This window comes from Podarcis pityusensis, assembly GCF_964106645.2.
Source record: "Podarcis pityusensis genome assembly, chromosome: 8".
Classification (NCBI taxonomy): Eukaryota; Metazoa; Chordata; class Lepidosauria; order Squamata; family Lacertidae; genus Podarcis; species Podarcis pityusensis.
The window spans coordinates 2,150,294-2,171,514 of NC_138033.1; the positions used below are offsets into that span (position 1 = coordinate 2,150,294).

The following is a 21,221-nucleotide window of genomic DNA, read 5'->3' on the forward strand; positions in this document are numbered from 1 at the left end:
GCCTCTCCTGGAATGCCGCACGGAGGACCTTACGGTCTTCAAACAAAAACATCTTGGAGGTCCTGGGCCACAGAGAGGTTAGGCTGGCCTCAACCAGAGCCAGGGCTTTTTCGGCCGTGGCCCCGATCTGGTGGAACGCTCTGTCACAAGAGACCAGGGCCCTGCGGGACCTGACATCTTTCCGCAGGGCCTGCAAGACAGAGCTGTTCCACCTGACCTTTGGCCAAGGCACAGCCTGACCCCCTCCTTTGGTAATCCTCACAGAACTCTAGCCCAATGGTTGCCATCAATTTGATTTTGAATTAATTTTAAAAGGAATTGATTTTAGAATGTTGTGTTACTTTTATCGTTGTTAGCCGCTCTGAGCCCGGCTTCGGCTGGGGAGGGCGGGATATAAATAAAATTTTATTATTATTATTATTACCTGTGCTTTCCGTCACCACCTCCAAGTCAATGCCTTCCGGTTGGTCTTCAAATTTCTCCAGCTCGGACAGAGTGGGCTTCACTCCTTCTGTGATCTGACGATGCCCAGGAAACAGCACGGGTGGTTTGGAGGGGGAGAGAAAGCGAAAGGACACAGAGCAGGCTGAGAGGGTGGGAAGGACAGAGGCAGCACCATCTACACCAATACTGAACTTTTTCAAAGCCCTCTCCACTCCCTGCTTCTGCCAGGGCTGATTTGCAGATCTCATGCCCCAGGGACATTGATTGCATCGGGAGGGACTACCCAGGACACATCAGCACCGGCAGATGCAAAGCAGGCCCCGGCGGGTGCCCATTAGAGAACACAGTCCTGGTCTGGCTGGACCAATGCCTTCTCACCAGGTTCAAGTCAGCCTCCAGGGCAGGACGTCAGCCACCTGCCATTTACTCTTATACAACAAGGGTCTATACCGCAGGAGTCCTCTTCCACCCACTCTATTGCTCAGGGCCCCCCCAGTACTTACCACGGCAGACATAGCAAAGCTCTTGAAGAGGAAGCCCTTCCTGCTGTAGCGGTTCCCCTCAAAGATAAGGAAATCCCCATCGGAGGCCACGTCGCCGCCCAAAGACCTGGAAAGGAAGGGATGGAGAGGCTTAGCAGTTAGCGTGACCAGCAGCAAGAGAGCAGCTGGAGATGGACAAACTGGGCCTGCGTTGGTTCCCCAGGAAGACAGAATCTGCAGCTGTCGTCACTCAGCCAACAGTCTTTCTGCCCTGGGTTCCCCCTCTCAGGCCCTTCAGCACCCGCCTCCTCTCCAAATATGGACACACACACCCCCCCGCCGTTCTGGACTCTCACCGGATCTTTTCGGCATCAAAGAGGCGCTGCGGCGGGCGCTTGAACTTCTTCCGTTTGGCAAACCAGTCTTTCTGAAATGGGAGAGGCAGAGGCAGGGTTTGTGACGGGAGAAGCAAGCCAGGAAGTGCGGTGGTTTCAGAGAGAATTTAAAGGTGCAAGTGGCTAATCCCCAGCTAGGGGCCTCACCTGCCTCTGGCCCCTGGGCAAGATCCCAAAATTATGGAGGCAGAGGCATAAATAAAAATAAATAAATAAAGGAGACGACCCTAAAGGAGAGAACTGGCCACACCCACCTCTGGCCACGCCCACTAATGACCAGAACATCCCAACTCATCCAACTGGCCAAGGGAGAAGGCAGCTTACAGGGGAGAAAAGGTCATTTTGCTCTTGTTTTAGGGAAACGCATCTCTGAATTACACTGGAGCCAACGGAACTCCGGTCTCTGCAGACCCTGCTCCCAAGGGCGGCTGCTTCTGTTTTGACGCACCAAAGGGTTAAAATGAAGCACCTCTTCCCTTTCTCAGCCCACCAAACCTGGAGTAACCAGAGGCAAAAAACCAGAGGCCCAGCGGAAGCACCCAAAAGGTGCACTGGTGAAGGGAGGCTCCTGCAATGAGCCGAACCAACATACCAGGCTCATGCGGGCTTTGATGCGGTCGAAATCGATGCGGGGAATCATCTTCAGGGAAATCTGATTCTGGCTGGGCTCCACGTAATCCACCTAAGGGGAAAGGGAGGGAAGAGACATTGGTCGGTGTTGAGATTGCAAGCAACACAGATCAAGCACAAACTCCTTGCTCAAAGGCAGGGGTCTCTAGCCTCCAACTTGTGCAATCCAGACCATAGGATTCTCCATGTAGCATGCACTGGTGTCCAAACGTTTTTTCAAAGAGGGCCAGATTTGATGAAGTGAAGGGCCGTGGGGGCCAGCCAAAGTTGTTGAGCTTTTTATAGGATTGAAGTTGTTGAGCTTTTTGGGGGCTTGGAATTGTTGAGTTTTTTAAAAGGATTTTACCCTAGGGAAATAAACTGCCACAGGGGCTGAACTAAACAGACCGGTGGACCGGATTAGGCCCCCGAAACGGACTTTGGACATGCCTGCGACTGAACAGTTGCTAACATAGAGAGCAAAATGGCTGGCAAACGCCAGCCTACGACCTCTCAGGCTGTTGCCACCTTTCAAGCTGAGATGAACAGCGATGAGGAGATTCCAACTAAACATCAGTAAGAACTTCCTGATGTTAAGAGCTGTTCAACAGTAGAACAGACTCCCTTAGAAGCCGGTGGGCTCTCCTTCATTGGATGTTTTTAAAGAGAGGTGGGATGGCCATCTGTCAGGGATACTTCAGTTGTGATTCCGGCATTATAGGGGTCTAGACCAGATATTATCCCTGGGTCCCTTCCAACTCTACAATTCTGTGATCCTACACAAGGCATCTGAGAAGTGGAAATGTCAGCTGCTGCTTTTTTGGAAGCAGGTCAAAAGCTTTCAAGTTTTGTTAGGGATTGTAGGACAAGACCTGCCAAGAAAAGGAAAGAACTTATTTATGTACGCTACAACAGCAGCAAAAGTCTTGTTAGCACAAGGATGGAAGAATGAGGAAATCCCAACAAAAGAACTGTGGCAAGAAAAATTGATGAGCTTATGTGGAACTGGCCAAGTTGACATATAAACTGTGTGAAAAGGACAACTGTGACTTCAAGGAAGAATGGGAACTTTTTACAAGCTATCTAAAAAGACAACAAAATGAATTGGGACTTTGGCAGGTTTTGAATAAACATTCACAAATTTATTAGCTGAACACATGATGGACAAAGTAAGGATATGTACAATTTCATAACATGCAGAAAACAATATATGTAAAGAAATCAGGGAGGGGAGCTGAGAGAAGTCCTTAGTGCGGGGGGAGAGGGAGGGTTGAGGGGGTGAAGGGGGGAAATAATGTAATTGATTAAGAGGATTGATAAATTGTTATGTGAAAATTGGTTAATAAAAATATTTTTTTAAAAAGAAAGTTAATAAAGCAAAAGACAACTTTATGGGCTTAAATTAAAAAAAAGCTTTCAGGGCAGGCTGTGATTCTGCGTTGCAGGAGGTGGACTAGATGACTCTTGAGGGTCCTATTCCAACCCAACCACTCTGTGATGTTATGACTGGTCTATTCTTTTGCCTGTGTAACTTGGCAAAGCATCACACACACATCAACTAGAAAAATAAGCTAAGCCCTGCTGAGTTCATACACACTCTCCCAAAACACCATAACCCATAAGCCTTCACTCCATTCGGCACATTAAAATACAGTCGCACCCTGGATCCCAAACACCTTGCAAATTAAGCGTATTGGCTCTTGAATGCCGCAAACCTGGAAGTGAGTGTTCCAGTTTGCAAACGTTCTTGGGAACCCGAACGTCTGACACAACTTCCGCAGCTTCCGATTGGCTGCAGAAGCTTCCTGCAGCCTATCGGAAGCAGCGCCTTGGTTTCTGAATGTTTTAAAAGTCGAACGGACTTCCGGAATGGATTCTGTCCGACTTCCGAGGTACCACTGTACAAAGAAAATACCCATCATGCCTGTTGTTAATTCCTCAATCCGGACCCTCAGCCAAGGTCTCGTCTCACCTGAGCAATGTCGTCCTTGTAGATGCCCCTCTTGAGGCGCACCCACGACTTGGGCTTCAGGTTGGTCACCTCCTTCACCACCTTAAGCACGTCCGTCATCTCCTTGATGGGCACCATCTGCTGGTTCCAGTAGCCCATCCGGAGGTTGCCCACCCCTTCGATGGCCTGCTTGACGTGCGTCTGTTTGTAGGCCTCCACGTAGATGTACCCTTTCACGTGCTCGGGGGCGACCACCGATTTGATCTGCAAGGGCTGCGGAGGAAGAATGGGGGTGGGTTACGCATAAGAGAGGCTGGGACATCGCTTGTGCAGAGTCTCCAAGCTCTCAATGTCGCTCTCTCGCATCTCTTGTTTATATTGCTCCAGGCCAGCCACACTTTGCAGGAAAAGGACACGCCAGGCCGGAACTTTGCTGTACCAGGCAACTATAAAGACAGTCACCGGCACACTGGGGCAAATTGGACTTGGCCCTGGGCAATCAGGCTGGCCAGCAATATACAGGTCCTCCCTCCCTTCCCTGCTTGGAGGAAGTTAAGGGGGTATTTCAAGCGACGAGGAAGGACTTCTGCAGCTTTTTTCTTTATCCAGATCCTTGGCGCAAATGAGGAAACGTAAGAAGAGCCTTACAGGATGAGGCCAAGGGCCCATCTAGTCCAGCTTCCTGTTTTCACAGCGGCCAACCAGATGCTCCAATGAGAAGTCCACGGGCAGGATCCGAGCCCAAGACCACTCCTGTGCTTCCCAGCAACTGGTAATCAGATGCGTTGCTGCCTCCAAACGCCTTATCCTCCACAAGGCGAGATGTAGCCAATTAAGTAATTCTCAAGAGCAATTCTCAAGGTCTCACCAACCTTGGATCTTGCCCACTGCCTCCTCCAATCCATTGTGTTAAAGGTTCATGAGGAGAGGCAGGGAAGAAATCCTTATTTTCTCATACTTCACTGTAAAGTTGGCTCCCGGTGGAACATAGGGTCAGATTTAAGGTGCTGGTTTTGACCTTTAAAGCCCTTCATGGCCTAGGACCCTCGTACCTATGGGACCGCCTCTCCCGGTATGCCCCACGGAGGACCTTAAGATCCATAAATAGCAACACCCTAGAGGTCCTGGGCCCTAAGGAAGTCAGATTAGCCTCAACCAGAGCCAGGGCCTTCTCAGTGATGGCCCCAACCTGGTGGAACACTCTGTCTCATGAGACCAGGGCCCTGCGGGATCTGATTTCTTTCCGCAGGGCTTGTAAGACAGAGTTGTTCCACCTGGCCTTTGGCTTAGAATCAATTTGATTCCCTCCCCCTCTTTCTTTTTTCCTTTCTCCTCCTGTGAAGAGGCTGCATTTTAATGTTGTATTTGAATCTTGTTTTTTAAGTTGTATTTTAATCAACTTGTTTTTATTATTGATTGTTAGCTGCCCTGAGCCCGGTCTTGGCTGGGGAGGGCAGGGTATAAATAAAATTTACTACTACTACTACTACTACTACTATTATTATTATTATTATTAAAGGCAAGACCCCCAACTCACTCCCCGGCCCTTTGCATCTGGCAGAGGATTCTGGGAAGGGTAAGGCCTGGTGGCAGCCATCTATGGCGGCTATTTGGCACATCAAGCCAACGTTTGCGGCAAGGAGCAACAAGAGGGACAACCCCATGGCAAGAGCAGCGCTGTAGAAAAAGTGAAGTGTCAAGGTCTTCTTCTGTTCCCCCCTTCCCAGCCCACTTACTGTGTCTGTGAACTGGTAGGCAATGAACTTCCTCATGAGCGCAATGGCTGTGGCCCGCTCCTCTCCAATCTGGAAGTGGGAGAGAGAAGGGTTGGAATGAAAAAGGATGTCAGGTAGCAGACGCAATGCAAAAGCAACCTCTCTGCGCCTGCTGGGCTTACCTTGCATTTCACAGTCCAGAGGTTGGGATCCCTGGATGGGGAGGGGAGAACAAACACCGCAAGGTCAGCTCCCCATGGCCAAAGTAAGCATCGCCCGCTACTTAACACCAGGGCTGCGGCCTCTCAACTGGGCCGTCTCAGTCCTGCTCTCACGTCCAGAGTCATTCCCCCCCAGCCTCTATCCCGCTAAGTCTCACAAGACCGAAATCTTCTGCTCCTGCGAGAACAGAATGCTCACAACAGAAAGTCCTTACTTGACTCCAGGAAGTAGCTGTTGCTGCGTGATGTCGTCAGAAAGCTCATCAGAGCCGCCGTACACCCTGGAGAAACCGAGAGAGAGGAGGTCTGAGAGGTCCAAGGGTGGAGGGACAAGGCCAAGAAACTGGCCAGCAGGAGTGTTTCGAAACGGGGAACCGCCGGCAGGATAAAAGCGGCATACTCACGTCTCGCGCACCGAAGACTGGGCATACTTCTTCATGTAATACTCGCCCAGCTCCTCCTCTCTTTGGTCCCTGTTGGGGGGGGGGGAGAGAAACAAGAAGCGTGAAGTGAGAGGGGACGTATTAGCCAGGCCAAAGCACTTTGCACATGTTCTGGTGCAGCAGACGGGCAAAGGCAGGAAGCCCAAAGCTCAACCGCCACCCCAGTCACCTGCAACAGCCAAATCACTTGACCCCTGAGGTGTATATTTTAGGAGCCGCCTTATTGCTGTGGTTGTAAGTGGTTTTAATACTGTAATTTAATTCTTGTGATGTGCCCTGGGACCATAGGGTGAAGGGTGGTTCTTGCAGGGCTTTACCAGAAAAAGAAATCAATGAGTGACCAGCTTTGAACACCTGAAAACAGGGTTTAGGGGGAATCTGTGGCCCTCCAGCCTACCAACTCCCCTCACCCCTGGTCAATAGCTGTGTTGCCTGGGGTCAAGGGGAGCTCAAATCCAACACATAAACTCCCTTGCTCCTGCTCCAAAAGATCCCCAAACTTGCAGGAAGCTCCTGCAGCCAATCGGAAGCTGCGGAAGCCCTGTCGGACGTTCAGCTTCCAAAAATAGTTTGCAAACTGGAGCAGGAACTTCCAGGTTTGAGACGTTTGGGAGCCAAAATGTACGAGAGCTAAGCTGTTCGACAACCAAGGTACGAATGTACAATACAATCGCATCTTACGTGAATTTAACTTGCATGTTTTTAACCATATATGACTGAAGGCAGGCTGGTTGAAATTGCACATGTTAAAGGCAAGCAAGGCAGAGAGCTTTTAAGCCACCATCCATTAGCTGCAGGACAGTTCCGAAAGTTTGAATATACAGTGGTACCTCGGGTTAGGTACTTAATTCGTTCCAGAGGTCCGTTCTTAACCTGAAACTGTTCTTAACCTGAAGCGCCACTTTAGCTAATGGGGCCTCCTGCTGCCGCCGCGCTGCCAGAGCACGATTTCTGTTCTCATCCTGAAGCAAAGTGCTTAACCAGAGGTACTACTTCTGGGTTAGCGGAGTCTGTAACCTGAAGCATCTGTAACCCGGGATACCACTGTATACGATTTTTGTGTGTACGTGGAACCCTTGTAACTGAACCCCCATATAAGATACAACTGTACACTTATTTCAGTAGAGCCAAACCAGGCAATTCTGCTTTCAAAATAAACACACAAAGTCCTGCCAGAATCCTGTGCTGCTCCTGTTCTGTGCTTTGCTCTGCATGCAATGCCATTTACCTCCACAAGTTTTGCAGCCTCCGTGCTCCAGAGCGATCCTCGTCCAGAACCACATTGTCAATATTGGACGCTAGAAGAAGAAACAGACGTTTGCAATGCTGAACAGCAGAGGCAGAGAAGAGTTTTTTTGTTGGGCAAAGTGTATGGGCGAGAGCTACAGACTTTTCAGAACTGCAAACAGCTTCAGGGCCTGGTCTGTTTGCAAGCTGAGATACCCTGCAACGCTCTCTGACAACTCCCACTGTGCTTGCCAAGAAAGACCAGATAAAAGGAGGAAAGGAGAAAGGAGGAAAAAGAGAGAGAGACTTGCAAACGCTGCTAAGGGAGCCAAGGACCTGCCGTTAAGGCTGAGATATCGCAGGACGGCCCCTGCTATGCATGGGCAGCTACTGGCAGCCATGGCCTGTTCCACCCTGTTTCTGGGTGAGGAGTCCTATGCCAAAAATGAGGAACCTGTGGTCCTCTAGTATGGTCAGCGGGCCAGGGATGAAGGCAACTGCAGTCCACTGCAGGGTCAAAGTTTTCCCCTTCCTGTTCTATGCAGCAGTCTTCTGAAAAGGAAGACACATTCTTTTGGATACAGACGGGAAATGTGTGCTATATGCTTCTGATGGGCACTTGGAAGAATGGCTCATAGAATCGTAGACTTGTAAGGGCCTCCAAGGGTCAACCCATGAATCACAGCCAAATAAGCCCTGGCAGATGCCCACTCTTCTCCCAGGCCTCTGAGTGGACCTTTAAACTTGGGGGGCGGTGGCAGTAGCAAGTTATTGTTTCTATTTGCTATTATGGTATGTACTTTTGTGTTCTATATTGCAAACCACCCTGTGCTCCTCAGATGAAGATCCTCATCATCCTCGTACCTACGGGACCGCCTCTCCCGGGGTGCCCCACGGAGGACCTTAAGGTCCATAAATAGCAACACCCTCGAGGTCCCGGGCCCTAAGGAAGTCAGATTAGCCTCAACCAGAGCCAGGGTCTTTTCAACACTGGCTCCGGCCTGGTGGAAAGCTCTGTCTCATGAGACCAGTGCCCTGCGGGATCTGATTTCTTTCTGCAGGGCCTGTAAGACAGAGTTGTTCCGCCTGGCCTTTGGCTTGGAGTCAATTTGATTCCCTCCCCCTCTTTCTTTTTTCCTTTCTCCTCCTGTGATGAGGCTGCATTTTAATGTTTTAATGTTGTATTTAACCTTGTTTTTAAGTTGTATTTCAATCAACTTTCGTATAATTGGTTGTTAGCCACCTTGAGCCCGGGCTTGGCTGGGGAGGGCAGGGTATAAAGAAATATTATTATTATTATGAGTGGTATAGAAATTTAATAGACAATAATAAATAATTGTTCTTTTCCTGATTTTTAGATTTTGTACACTTTATCGACAGATGTATGCCCATCTTTCAGGGAGGCTTGAGTTGAGATTCCTGCATCGCAGGGGGTTGGACTGGATGACCCTCGGGGTCCCTTCCAACTCTCCACCATTCTATGATTCTATGTCTCAAGTGACTAATAAACTGCAACAGAAATCTACGGACACCTGCAGGCTGTTCTCCTGGGCAGGTCCCGGAAGGAAAGGGACAGTGCTTGAATTACCGTATTTTTTGCTCTATAGGACGCACCAGCCGATAAGACACACCTAGTTTTTGGAGGAGGAAAACAAGAAAAAAAATATTCTGAATCCCAGAAGCCAGAACAGCAAGAGGGATCTGGCTTCTGGGATAGCCTCTTACTGTTCTGGCTTCTGGGGTAGCCCGCGAAGCCTCCGCAGGGCAGCGGGATGAAGGCTCCCTGCTGCCCCTGCGGAGGCTTCGCATGGCGAAGCCAGAACAGGGAGATGGAGCGCTGCGCAGCTCTCCCTCTCCCTGTTCTGGCTTCTGGGATAGCCGCGCAGCCTGCATTCGCTCCATAAGACGCACACACATTTCCCCTTACTTTTTAGGAGGGGAAAAGTGTGTCTTACAGAGCGAAAAATACGGTACTTGGGACCACTGGAACAGCATTCCTGCTCAGAAGACCACTGCGCTACCAGAGAACTTAGCTACAAGGGATCAAGTGGCAGGGGCTGCACAAGCCCGTTCCCTGCGTGGCCACATCAACTAGGCATGTGCTGAGCATGCTCTCCCGCCCCCTCTCACGCACAGAACCCCACCTGGCTGAAAGGAAGCAGAGAAGCAAAGGCAGCTGGTGAAGAGGAAAGGAGCTGGAATGAAGAGGATAAAAACAAAAACCGTTCTTACCTTCAAATTCCTCTGCTCAAGAAGAGGTGGTGGTGGTGGTGGTGGTGGGAGGGCGGACAGTATGAGCCAAATAATACCATCAAAACCAACCACAGGGTGAGGGTGAATGGGGAACAGAAAAGCGGAAGGAACAAAATTAAGATGCGGCACACAAACCAAGCAGAAGCGAATGAAATGCACGAGAACTCAAAAAGAGAGAAGCCACCAGGCCGGGGGGGCGGGGAGGCAGAGGGAGCACTACCCACAGGCAGGGGCAGCCTCGGGGGGGGGGGAGGGACAACGGCCGGGAGGCAGGGGCTGCCGCCGATCCTAAGAAGCAGCTCTCCCTCCGCTGGCCGCTCTCGTTTCGCACCTTCACAACCGACAGCACTTTCGCAAATGTGACAACCCGCGGTCATCCGCAACTCTTGGAGAAAAGTCTGATCGGTTTAAGTGCTTTCCAGAAATGGCGAGAAACTCGTATTAGAATAAATGAACATGGGAATTTTAAACGAAAAAGAGTTTCCAGCTCTGGCAGGAAATAAAACAGAAAAGGAAATCCTTTTTTTTAAAAAAGAAAAGAAATTCAGTTGCATTTCCAGTTTTAGGGATTTGACTTATAACCAGGAAAGGGGAAAACATTCCAGAAAATTAATTACGCTCAATAAAGCAGATTATGTTTTCTCAGGCTTCTTTAGGTTGCTTTGGGGTTACACACAAGCATTCGAGAACTCAGCACCAGTGAGGAATTTCCTGCTTCCTCCGCAGCAGGAATTCTGCTGAAAGGTTCTGTGGGACGTCAAAGCTTGCATGCTCCTACTTGGTTACCACTCGGGCATCCAGTTACTCCAGATCCAAGATTATCTGCACGAAAAGGGTTCTCCTTACCTTTCTCCAGGATGTCTTCTGCACCATCCTCCCACTGGTCTTCGTCTTCATACTCATCATCCACATCTGGAAGGAAGAGAAAGGGAAGGGACGAGGTCCACACGATAAGCCAGGAGTCAAAGATTACATGTCTCTTATGGTTGGGGCAGGGGGCAGAGGAGAAGAGTCCGTTTTTGTTTTTTTACCAGCTTCATCTAAAATAAATCCGCCATGTCTGGGTTTCTTCGCAGGCCGGTCATCATCGTCCTCTTCCTCCTCTTCGTCATACTCTTCCTCCTCCTCTTCTTCCTCTTCCTCCACTTCTTCCTTCTCGCTGCCTACGACACTGACACGCTCCTCTTCAGCCTGCATGTTATTGAACGAGAACCTTTAACCTGTGACTCGCAGGTGGTTCACGCTGAAGCCCACAGAAAGCAGCTTTACTTAGGGGTAGGGGAAACAGCACCAAACAGCTTGGTTACATGGAAATGGAAACCACAGGCCCCGATTCCTAACCCCAACCTGCTTTTAGACTTAGGAGGAGATATCCGGGTCTCTAGAGAACTTCTGCCCAAGCTCAGTCCTTGGATATGGCTTGAGAGCCAGAGGCTAGGCAAACACAAGCCCCCCTGTGCTCCTTGTGGGATTGTGCACCCTCCAATGTGCTGGCGAACTAGGCTCAGTTTAAAGCATGCTTTGATTGGTACATAGGGATGGTTTCTCTCGTTAAAGAAGCCCAAAGCTCCCTTGGGTGCACACAGCTGGTTGGGGGAGTCTCTGAATGAGGACGACGATTAATTACATTTTTAAGAACCTCAAGGCGGCTTACTTCATTCTCCTCCCTATTCTATCCTCATAGCAACCCTCTGAGTGACTGATCCAAGGTCACACAGAAAGCTTCGTGGTCAAGTGGGGATGTGGACCCTAGTTTCCCTAGTCTGCCGCTACACCACACTGGCCCTCTTGTTGTTCCTTACACCTGCCTCCTCACGGTAAAGACAGAAGCTTTTCTCTAAGAGGTATGTGGAATGAAAAGAAAGGCTAGAATAGATATTGCTGCGTTCCAGGGGGTTGGACAAGATGACCCTTAGGGTCCCCTCCAAATTTACAATCCTATGATTTACTCAATTGAAATTAACAGATTTAACTTAGTCATTTCAGTGGGTCTGAGCAAGGCTAGTGCCGGATACAACCCAGTTTGCCCTGCTGACTCTGCGGCCTAGGACCCACGCACCTACAGGACCGCCTCTCCTGCTATGCCCCGTGGAGGACCTCAAGATCCACAAATAACAACACTTTGGAGGTCCTGAGCCTCAAGGTGGTTAGATTGATCTCAACTAGGGCCAGGGCCTTTTCAGTAGTGGCCCCGACTTGGTGGAACGCTCTGTCACAAGAGACTAGGGCCCTGCGGGACTTGACATCTTTCTGCAGGGCCTGCAAGACAGAGCTTTTCCACCTGGCCTTTGGTTTGGACTCGGTCTGACCCTAGTTTCCCTCCCCTTATGATCTTGATTTGTCAGCTACTTTAAAATGAGGCTGCATTTTAAATTGCATTTTAACCTGTATTTTAAATTGGGTTTTTTTTTCCCCTCCCCCGCTTCCCCTCCTATTATGTTTTTATTGTGATTGTATTGGTGTTAGCCGCCCTGAGCCCGGCTCTGGCCGGGGAAGGTGGGGTAGAAATAAAATTTATTATTATTATTATTATGAAGATGAAATTGCTTACAGAAAATGTGCTCTGCCCCAGCCCCAAGTTCAAGAGAAGCCAAAACCCGAAAAGACATGTCAGGTGAAGCGTATAAGAGCTTCTTCCTCTGTTCCAGGGTGGAAGATCCACACGGATCTCCTTACCTGCTGAGACTGTGAACAGCTTTACATGTCTGCAAGATGCCTTGGTGACGTAAATGGTGGATAGGAAGGCTGCAAATCTGCCAAATAAATAAAGAGCCTGCCTCTCCTCTCCACAACTCAGGCCAAAGACACACTTCCTTGAAGCAGGTGCAAAACACCTGCTGGCCTGCATGTTCTCCTCCACCTCACCTCGTTCTCCTCCACCTCTTCTGCCTCACTGCTGCGCTCGCTCTCATCTTCAGAGAAGTTGCTGTCCTCGCTGTCAGACATTGCGGCAACACTTTTCTACCCTGAAGAAAAAGCATAAGCCTCTTAGCCACCATAAGGGGCTTGCAAAATCCATTTTTGTTGCCCACCAGTTAATCCCCACGCTACAGGAATAAAGTTTAGCAGAACACGAACATCTGCAAATAATAAGGATTCATCAACGATGCGAGGAACAACTTCGGACCAAAAATAATGTATCTCTGGACAAGACCACATCATATGCCTCAAAGAGCATTTGCATGATGAGAATGGAAAGACAAAAATCAGCATTATGCAGATGCCACATAACTCGAATTCTCCTTTACATCTGCAGCTGCGTCAGAAACTCAGATATAAGCTAGGTGCCATATGGCTCCTTAAACCAAGGTCAGTCACCGAAATGGAATGCCGAGTTCCCATATTTGGGCACGACGGCTCTAAAGTCTTATTTTTCAAAGGACAGACTGTGATCGATTATCGGTTAAATATCTGGCTAGTTGAGATGACATCACCTTGCCAACAAAGGTCCGTATAGTTATGGTTTTAGCTATGATTTTCCCCGTAGTGATGTATGGAAGTGAGAGCTGGACCATAAAGAAGGCTGATCGCCGAAGAATGGATGCTTTTGAATTCTGGTGCTGGAGGAGACTCTTGAGAGGCCCATGGACTGCAAGGAGATCAAACATCTCCATTCTGAAGGAAATCAGCCCTGAGTGCTCACTGGAAGGACAGATTGTGAAGCTGAGGCTCCAATACTTTGGCCGCCTCATGAGAAGAGAAGACTCCCTGGAAAAGACCCTGACTTTGGGAAAGATAGAAGGCACAAGGAGAAGGGGATGACAGAGGACGAGCTGGTGGGACAGTGTTCTCAAAGCTACCAGCATGAGTTTGACCAAACTGTGGGAGGCAGTGGAAGACAGGAGTGCCTGGCGTGCTCTGGTCCAGGGAGTCACGAAGAGTCGGACACGACTAAACAACAACAAGTTGAGATGACAACCTTGAGCTAGCTTAAGAACTCTGAGAACTTAAAGAAGAAAAGTCTGGGACAGTCCACATATACACTGGCTTATTCCTACCTCTTTTTCTTAATGGTGACACGGACCATTCATAACATAGGGATATTCTTCACAACGGTGAGCAGGACATGGGGGTGGGGTAAGTGAAGACAAGCTACAACAATTAACTCTAATGTTGCTCGCTGCTCCTACTCAGGCTGCATAATTCATTCTGACTGCACAGATAACTGATAGAATTCTACAGGATGTGGTATTAAGTGGGTTAAAAGAGTAAAGATCCAATGATCCCCAAGCATGTACCACCAGATGGTGGAGATGTCAGGCACCATCCAGAAGCCCAGACATCTTCACCTGGTCACAAGTGGCCGATAACCAGGTGCAAAATGCACCTGGCCAGTTTTGAACACTGCTTAAGAATAAGCATGTACAGGGTCAGACAGCTAGCCAGTATTCTTCAGCTTCTTCAAAACTGGGGTGTCTTTATGGTGAATGTGTGCTTTAGGGAATGGTGGGGGGGGGGGTTGCCTGAGAACTGTATATTGTATTTATTTATTATGTTGATATCCCACGTTTGGGACCTGGGTGGCGCTGTGGGTTAAACCACAGAGCCTAGGACTTGCCGATCAGAAGGTCGGCGGTTCGAATCCCCGCGACGGGGTGAGCTCCCGTTGCTTGGTCCCAGCTCCTGCCAACCTAGCAGTTCGAAAGCACGTCAAAGTGCAAGTAGATAAATAGGTACCACTCTGGCAGGAAGGTAAATGGTGTTTCCGTGCGCTACTCTGGTTCGCCAGAAGCGGCTTAGTCATGCTGGCCACATGACCCGGAAGCTGTACGCTGACTCCCTCGGCCAATAAAGCGAGATGAGCGCCGCAACTCCAGAGTCGTCCGCAACTGGACCTAATGGTCAGGGGTCCCTTTCCCTTTACTATCTCACCTTTTATTCTCCAAGGAGATCAAGGCAGTGAACAATTTTCTCCCTCCCTCTCATTTAATCTTCAATCTTCACAACAACCACTCTGAGCTGGAGAGGTAGCAACTGCCCTCCCCAGGTCACACCCGCTGAACGTCCCTGTGGCTGAGCGGGGTGGATTTAAATCCTGGTCTCTCCTAAGTCCTGGTCCTCATTTAATCCCCACAACTATGTAGGGTAGGCTGGGCTGAGAGACACACACCTAGTGATACGTGGGTGGCGGCAGCAGGACTTGAACCAGGGTCACTCCCAGGTCCTAATTCTAGACCAAGGGTCAGCAGGGGGCCGGTCCTCTGTCCCTCAGACCTTGTGGGGGGCCAGACTATATTTTTTTTGGGGGGGGGGGAATGAATGAATTCCTGTGCCCCACAAATAACCCAGAGATGCATGTTAAATAAAAGGACACATTCTACTCATGTCAAAACACGCTGATTCCCGGACCGTCCGTGGGCCGGATTGAGAAGGCAACTGGGCCGGATCCAGCTCCTGGGCCTTAGTTTGCCTACCCATGTTCTAGACACCACACCATGCACCACTTTGAGCCCCTTAAGCACGAAAATATGGGATATAAATCGAAATCAATGCTTAATTCTTTTAATGATTCTCCCCTTATGCTTTGGCAGTTCTGTTTTTCTCCTTTTTTTTTAACCTGCACACCTTCTTGAGTCCTTGTCAGGGGAAAAGGCATAAATAAATATATGACACTGACACTGCTCAATCAGTACAGCATGAGACTGTTCATCTCATGGTGGTGGGTTTGAGCCCTGTGTTGGGCTAATGATTCCTCCATTGCATTGGGTTTGGACTTGATGATCCCTGTGGTCCCTTCCGACTCTATAATTCTATGACATACAGTTCAGTGTTGGAAACTCCCATTGTTCCAGGCGCATTTTGCAACAGATAATTTCATTAATGCAGTTTCTGAGCTCTGGGCACAGTACTGAACCTAAAGATTTCCGATTAAAACTGCAGAGTGGAATGAAAGAACTTTTTTTTCTGCCTGCCCACTTCCAGCTACAAGACTGGAGAAGAGACCCTCTTCTTAAGGATATTGGGTGCGGGTGAAGGACTACACCATGTGGAAAATGAAAATATTTTAGCTGCAGTTCATCCATTTTCTGCTTTGAATTCTTGTTATAAAAAAAAGTGCGCCTAGACATTCTGTTGTTACACCCATTTAGGTGCCATTCAGCTCCTAGCTTTCCTATCTCAGTTTCTAACACTGATATAACAACAACAACGGCGGAATAAAGGCAACAAAACAAAACAAGAAAGCCACCGAGAGCCACAAGAAAGGGACCCTTCCCCTTCCAGGAATGAACCCATTATTATTATTATTATTATTATTATTACTGCTACTACAACACACTACTACTATGGTTTTCCCAGTAGTGATGTATGGAAGTGAGAGCTGGACCATCAAGAAGGCTGATCGCCGAAGAATGGATGCTTTTGAATTCTGGTGCTGGAGGAGACTCTGGAGAGTCCCATGGACTGCAAGATGATCAAACCTCTCCATTCTGAAGGAAATCAGCCTTGAGTGCTCACTGGAAGGACAGATCCTGAAGCTGAGGCTCCAAGACTTTGGCCACCTCAGGAGAAGAGAAGACTCCCTGGAAAAGACCCTGGTGTTGGGAAAGATGGAGGGCACAAGGAGAAGGGGACGACGGAGGAAGAGATGGTGGGACAGTGTTCTCGAAGCTACCAGCATGAGTTTGACCAAACTGCGGGAGGCAGTGGAAGACAGGAGGGCCTGGCGTGCTCTGGTCCAGGGGGTCACGAAGAGTCGGACACGACTAAACGACTAAACAACAACAACAGCAGGATTCATTCATTTTCAGCTTTGAATTCTTGTTATCAAAAAAAGAGCGCCTAGACATGCCGCTGTTGCACCCATAACCTCGGATTAAGGTGCCATTTAGCTCCTAGCTCTCCTATATCAGTTTCTAACCCTGATATAACAACAACAACGGTGGAATAAACAAAACAAGAAAGCCACCGAGAGCTACAAGAAAGGGACCCTTCCTCTTCCAGGTATGACCCCATTACTATTATTATTATTACTGCTACTACAGTGGTACCTCGGGTTAAGTACTTAATTCGTTCCGGAGGTCCGTTCTTAACCTGAAACTGTTCTTAACCTGAAGCACCACTTTAGCTAATGCGGCCTCCTGCTGCCGCCGGAGCACGATATCTGTTCTCATCCTGAAGCAAAGTTCTTAACCTGAAGCGCCATTTCTGGGTTAGCGGAGTCTGTAACCTGAAGCGTATGTAACCCGAGGTACCACTGTATAACAAAAACGGCGGAATAAACAAAACAAGAAAGCCACCGAGAGCCACAAGAAAGGGATCCTTTCTCTTCCAGGTACGACCCCATTATAATTATTATTATTATTACTGCTACTAGTAAAATTTGTACGCCCCCCTCCGCCCGACAATCTCAGGGTGGTTCACAACCTTTTTAAAAAAAAACCTAACCCAAAAGCAAAACCACAACATTGCGCGGCACGGGGTTGGGCTAGATGACCTCTGGGGGTGCCCCCTCCCACCCACCCCCCTCCGACCATTCTGCGATTCCGCATGAGGGAAGCCACCACGGAGCAGGCCGAGCCACCCCCTCCCTCCCCCTGCAAAGGCGCTTGGGGGCCCCGACCCGCGACGGGCCCGGGAAGCCAGGCCTCCTCCTCCGCCCCGCTCAGCCCCGGGCCTTGCCCAGCCCTGAGGGAGGCGGCAGGCGGGCCTCGTCCCCTCCCTGCTCCTCCTCCCTCACCGCGCTGCTCCGGAGGCCTCCCGCTTCCCGACGCTCCTGCCGCCGCCGCCTCAGGGCCTCTCCGGGGGCCAGGAAAACCGGCGCGGGCGGCCGACGAGAACCGGAAAAACAAAAACAAAACCGCGTCGCGCGCGTACAAGGTGTGTGGGGGGGGGGTGTGGAGAGAGGAAATCTCGCGAGAAGACGCGCCACGGAGGAAATTGGGATTGGGCCGCCCGGGTCACGTGCCGGCGGAGGAAGGGAAACAGTGACGTGTTAAGCGGCTGGCGGCGACGCGGAGGAGAGGGGGGGGAAAATGGCGCCCCGTCACGTGATCGCGCTCGGCCAATTACGGCTCGTCGCTTCTTCCCCGGTCTGGGGCGCAACCGGAGGGGATTGGCCGGCGGGGTGTGTGACGTCGGAGTTGGGGAAGGCCAATGGCGGCGCTGGGATGTGGGTCAAAGGTGGTTGGGAGAGCGCAGGGGATCCCCAAAGGGGCAGCCCGGGCCGTTCTACTCGGAAGTAAGCCCTATGGCGTTGCATGGGGCTTACTCCCCAGTAGCTGCGCGCGGGATTGCGGGCCTGCCAAGGCTCCTCAGCCCATTCATTGCCCCAGGGGGCGCCCCGCTGAATTCAGGTGGGCTTACTCGTGAGTAAATGACGTGCCTGGTGGGATCAGGCCGCAGGAACCATCCGTTTCATTCATCTATTTTCCATTTATTTATTTTTCTTTTGTAATACCGAGTTTATTCTGTTTGTTATTTTTTTAAAGGTTTTGTTTAAATTATTATTATTATTATTTTTACCAACAAGCAAAACACAGTGAAAACAAACAGTGAAAACCCCCAGGCGGCTGATACATTGGGTATACATAATCAATAATAACATATTCAAATCAACCACATGTACAATTCTATATACCTTAACACTCCTCCCTCCATATGGTTTATTTAACTTTTTAACATTTTACTTACCCTAAATTGTTCAAACCTGCCCAAATAATTCAATATTTTCTCAAACCAATCCTCCTTCTCTTGAAGTTGGTTCAAAAATGGTATTATACTCCTGTAAGGTTATATGGGAAAGCACACCTTGGTTTAAGAACAGACTTCTGGAACGGATTCAGTTCGTAAACCATGGTACCACTGTATTTATTATCAAGCATAACAATTACAGTCTCTTCTACAGCTCTGGTTACCTAGGCAGCTATTCCCAGGTCTGCACTGTATGAAGCAGTTGGAGCAACAGGGGGCCCCTCCCCCCCGCTTTATGTACCTTCCCTTGAAGAGCTGCATGCACACAGCTGGAGACTGCGCCTGTGTGCAAACTTCCTCTGCTCCTCCCTTTTCAGTCCTCTCCTGGTTCAGGGAGAATGGTGCAGGAGAGGGTGGGGAAGTGCCCAGCCCTTCACTTCCCTGACCTGCCTCTTCTTCCTTTTCTTCTGACCCATACTGTGCTCCACCCTCCAGCTCTGAAGCTTTCCCAGCCTCTGAATCTTGCCTCCTGGCTGGTACAAGTGCCCACAAACCACTACCCCCCTCTCCCAAGTCAGACTCCAGCCCCTGCTTCTCCGCATGCACACTTCTCGACCAGTCCCTGAGAGCCACACGTTTCCCCACCCCTGAAATAAATGACTATCTTTACTTCTCAGGTGATTGTGTTGTAAACAAAAATCTGCCCTTTTCCCCCTTATGGGGTATCCAAGAGCCCATATAGAGTCCTTACGTAGGTTCCCTATTGGTAGGAGAAAATAGCAGAGGCCAACCAGAGAATATTGAGAAGCAAAGCAGCTAGTAAGCTTGATCTGTTTTATTGATCTGTTGCAACAGGGTTCCTCGCTCACCATACACAGGAGGGAGGAGGAACCCAGAACAATGGCACACAAGGCCTTATATAGACATTTTGAATTCCCTCCCTGGAGTCCAAGACCACCCCCCAGACACATCATACCTACATCACAGAAAGGGTGGTCTACAGCAGAAATCTGAGTGTGCTGTTTATCTCCTGTCATCGTTTTATCTCTTGTCTGGTAGGTTACCTGTTAATGCTTACTTGACTGGATACCCTGGGGAGCCTGGCCAGTCTTTTGTAATGATAAACACTTAGTTCCTGAGCCAGGTCACAGGCTCACCCTATTCAAACACAGACAGACATACCCTTAAGACAGGATTTGTGAAGGAAAAGACAATGGGGAGGCTTTTCCATTTTCCTTTGACCTTGAAGAGAAAACATTTGGTCAGTTTGGGAATCAAAAATGGTTTCAGGTCGGTTTTCCTGTGCTGATCTATGTACGTGCTTGGTTGGTACATTTATGAACATTTATTATACATCTAAGACCTTAAAATTCTTACCACAATTGTTATAAGAATTTTAAAGTCATATATATATTAGATGTTCATAAACATACCAAGCAAACACATACAATATGTAAACCACATGTCTGAAAGCCACAAAAAAGTCCTGAAACCATTTTCTCTCTCCCAAAATGACCTCAAATGTTTCGGTGGAAGGAAATGGGAAATCTCCCCATTGTCTCTTTTACAAATCCTGTCTTAAGGGCACATTTAAGATATGAACAAGGTGTGAGCCTGGGACCTGGCACCTGGATTCAGGAATGGAGTAGTTAGCATAACAAAAGAGTGGCCAGGATGCCCAGGTAATCCAATCAGGTAACCTGGCAGACAGGAAGAATCAAGACATCCAGATTTCCGCCCCTTCTCTGATGCATTAAGAGGGTGGTCTTGGGCCTCACCCCTTCTGTGATGTATGTATGATGTTTCTGGGGGTGGTCTTGGACTCCAGGGCGGGCAATTTAAAACTCCTGTGAGAAGTTGTTGTGCAACAATAAAGATCGTGGTCTACTGACCGCTGTTTTGCTCCAAATTACTTGACTGGAACTTCCTTCTTTTACTGTCCTCATGGACCCACGAGGGACTTGCACCCCGATGAGCTGGGCTGTTGAGTAGCCTCTCACTCCAGAATTTATCCTTATCAATTTTGTATTGAAAGCCACTTAATTAGATTTTAATTTGATCCTGACTTGTTTTTAGGAGGTAATTTAATTATTGTTTGATTTTATATTAATGTTATATATTTGATGTTAGCTGCCCTGAGCCTGGTTTCGGCTGGGGAGGGCAGGATACAAATAAAAGTTGTTAATATTATTATTATTATTGGAACATGACAAAGGAAAAAAAGACATTTATCAATTTGAAAACGATCATGATCCATGCAGGTAAGATGAGATGAGGACACAACAGCTTTGATGCTGCCTTTTTTGCCAAAGGAGCTCAAATCCTATCCTCATAACGACCCTGTAAGGTAGTTCAGGTTGAGAAGAAGAGAGTTGCTTAAGGTGCAGGGATATCGTTCCAGGTATCCCTGGTCTTCTTCCCACACACTAACCGCTACTCCACTCTGCCTTTCTCGGTGGTGTTTTGCACCAGCTCTTTCCTCCCTGCATACTTTCTGGTCTTTCGTTATCGTCTCCCCTGCTGTCAAAATTTAGACTGCGAGCTCTTGGGGCAAGGACCGACTGTCCTTGTTTTATCTGTGTTGTTCTGTTGATACATCACTTACACTACATAAATCTCCCAGTATCTGCTGAGGGGATGGATAGCTGGAACCCAAGAAATGGCTGTCTCAGTGATGACAACCTTTTCCCAGCCCAGGGGGTCATATTTCATCTGGAGAAACAAACAAAGAAAACCGTACAGAGGCAGGAATAGAAATTGCCCTTAGGAATAGAGATTTCTCCAGGGGATACAGTTCTGAACAGCAGGAATGCCCTGGCTGTCTTGTTTCGCTGATGAGGGAGAGACAGG

At 48.9% G+C, this 21,221-nt stretch overlaps 1 protein-coding gene across 2 annotated transcripts in view; it reads right to left on the minus strand.

Annotated features, from left to right (window-relative positions):
• The window catches only part of SUPT5H (SPT5 homolog, DSIF elongation factor subunit), a 34,391-nt gene extending 16,826 nt beyond the window's left edge, over window positions 1-17,565 (minus strand). The window contains exons 1-15 of one of the 2 annotated variants that reach the window (XM_081018608.1): window positions 17,419-17,565; window positions 12,606-12,706; window positions 10,772-10,931; window positions 10,587-10,652; window positions 9,720-9,731; window positions 7,489-7,558; window positions 6,222-6,290; window positions 6,033-6,098; window positions 5,779-5,809; window positions 5,618-5,686; window positions 3,903-4,154; window positions 1,914-2,003; window positions 1,283-1,353; window positions 948-1,053; window positions 425-518 (exon numbers count right to left, since the gene is read on the minus strand). In XM_081018608.1, the coding sequence (XP_080874734.1) occupies window positions 425-518; window positions 948-1,053; window positions 1,283-1,353; window positions 1,914-2,003; window positions 3,903-4,154; window positions 5,618-5,686; window positions 5,779-5,809; window positions 6,033-6,098; window positions 6,222-6,290; window positions 7,489-7,558; window positions 9,720-9,731; window positions 10,587-10,652; window positions 10,772-10,931; window positions 12,606-12,686 (1,237 nt within the window). In that variant the 5' untranslated portion in view covers window positions 12,687-12,706; window positions 17,419-17,565. The remainder of the gene's footprint in view (window positions 1-424; window positions 519-947; window positions 1,054-1,282; window positions 1,354-1,913; window positions 2,004-3,902; window positions 4,155-5,617; window positions 5,687-5,778; window positions 5,810-6,032; window positions 6,099-6,221; window positions 6,291-7,488; window positions 7,559-9,719; window positions 9,732-10,586; window positions 10,653-10,771; window positions 10,932-12,605; window positions 12,707-17,418) is intronic. The other variant, XM_081018609.1, reaches the window with a different exon arrangement.
• Between the last annotated feature and the right edge of the window lie 3,656 nt (window positions 17,566-21,221).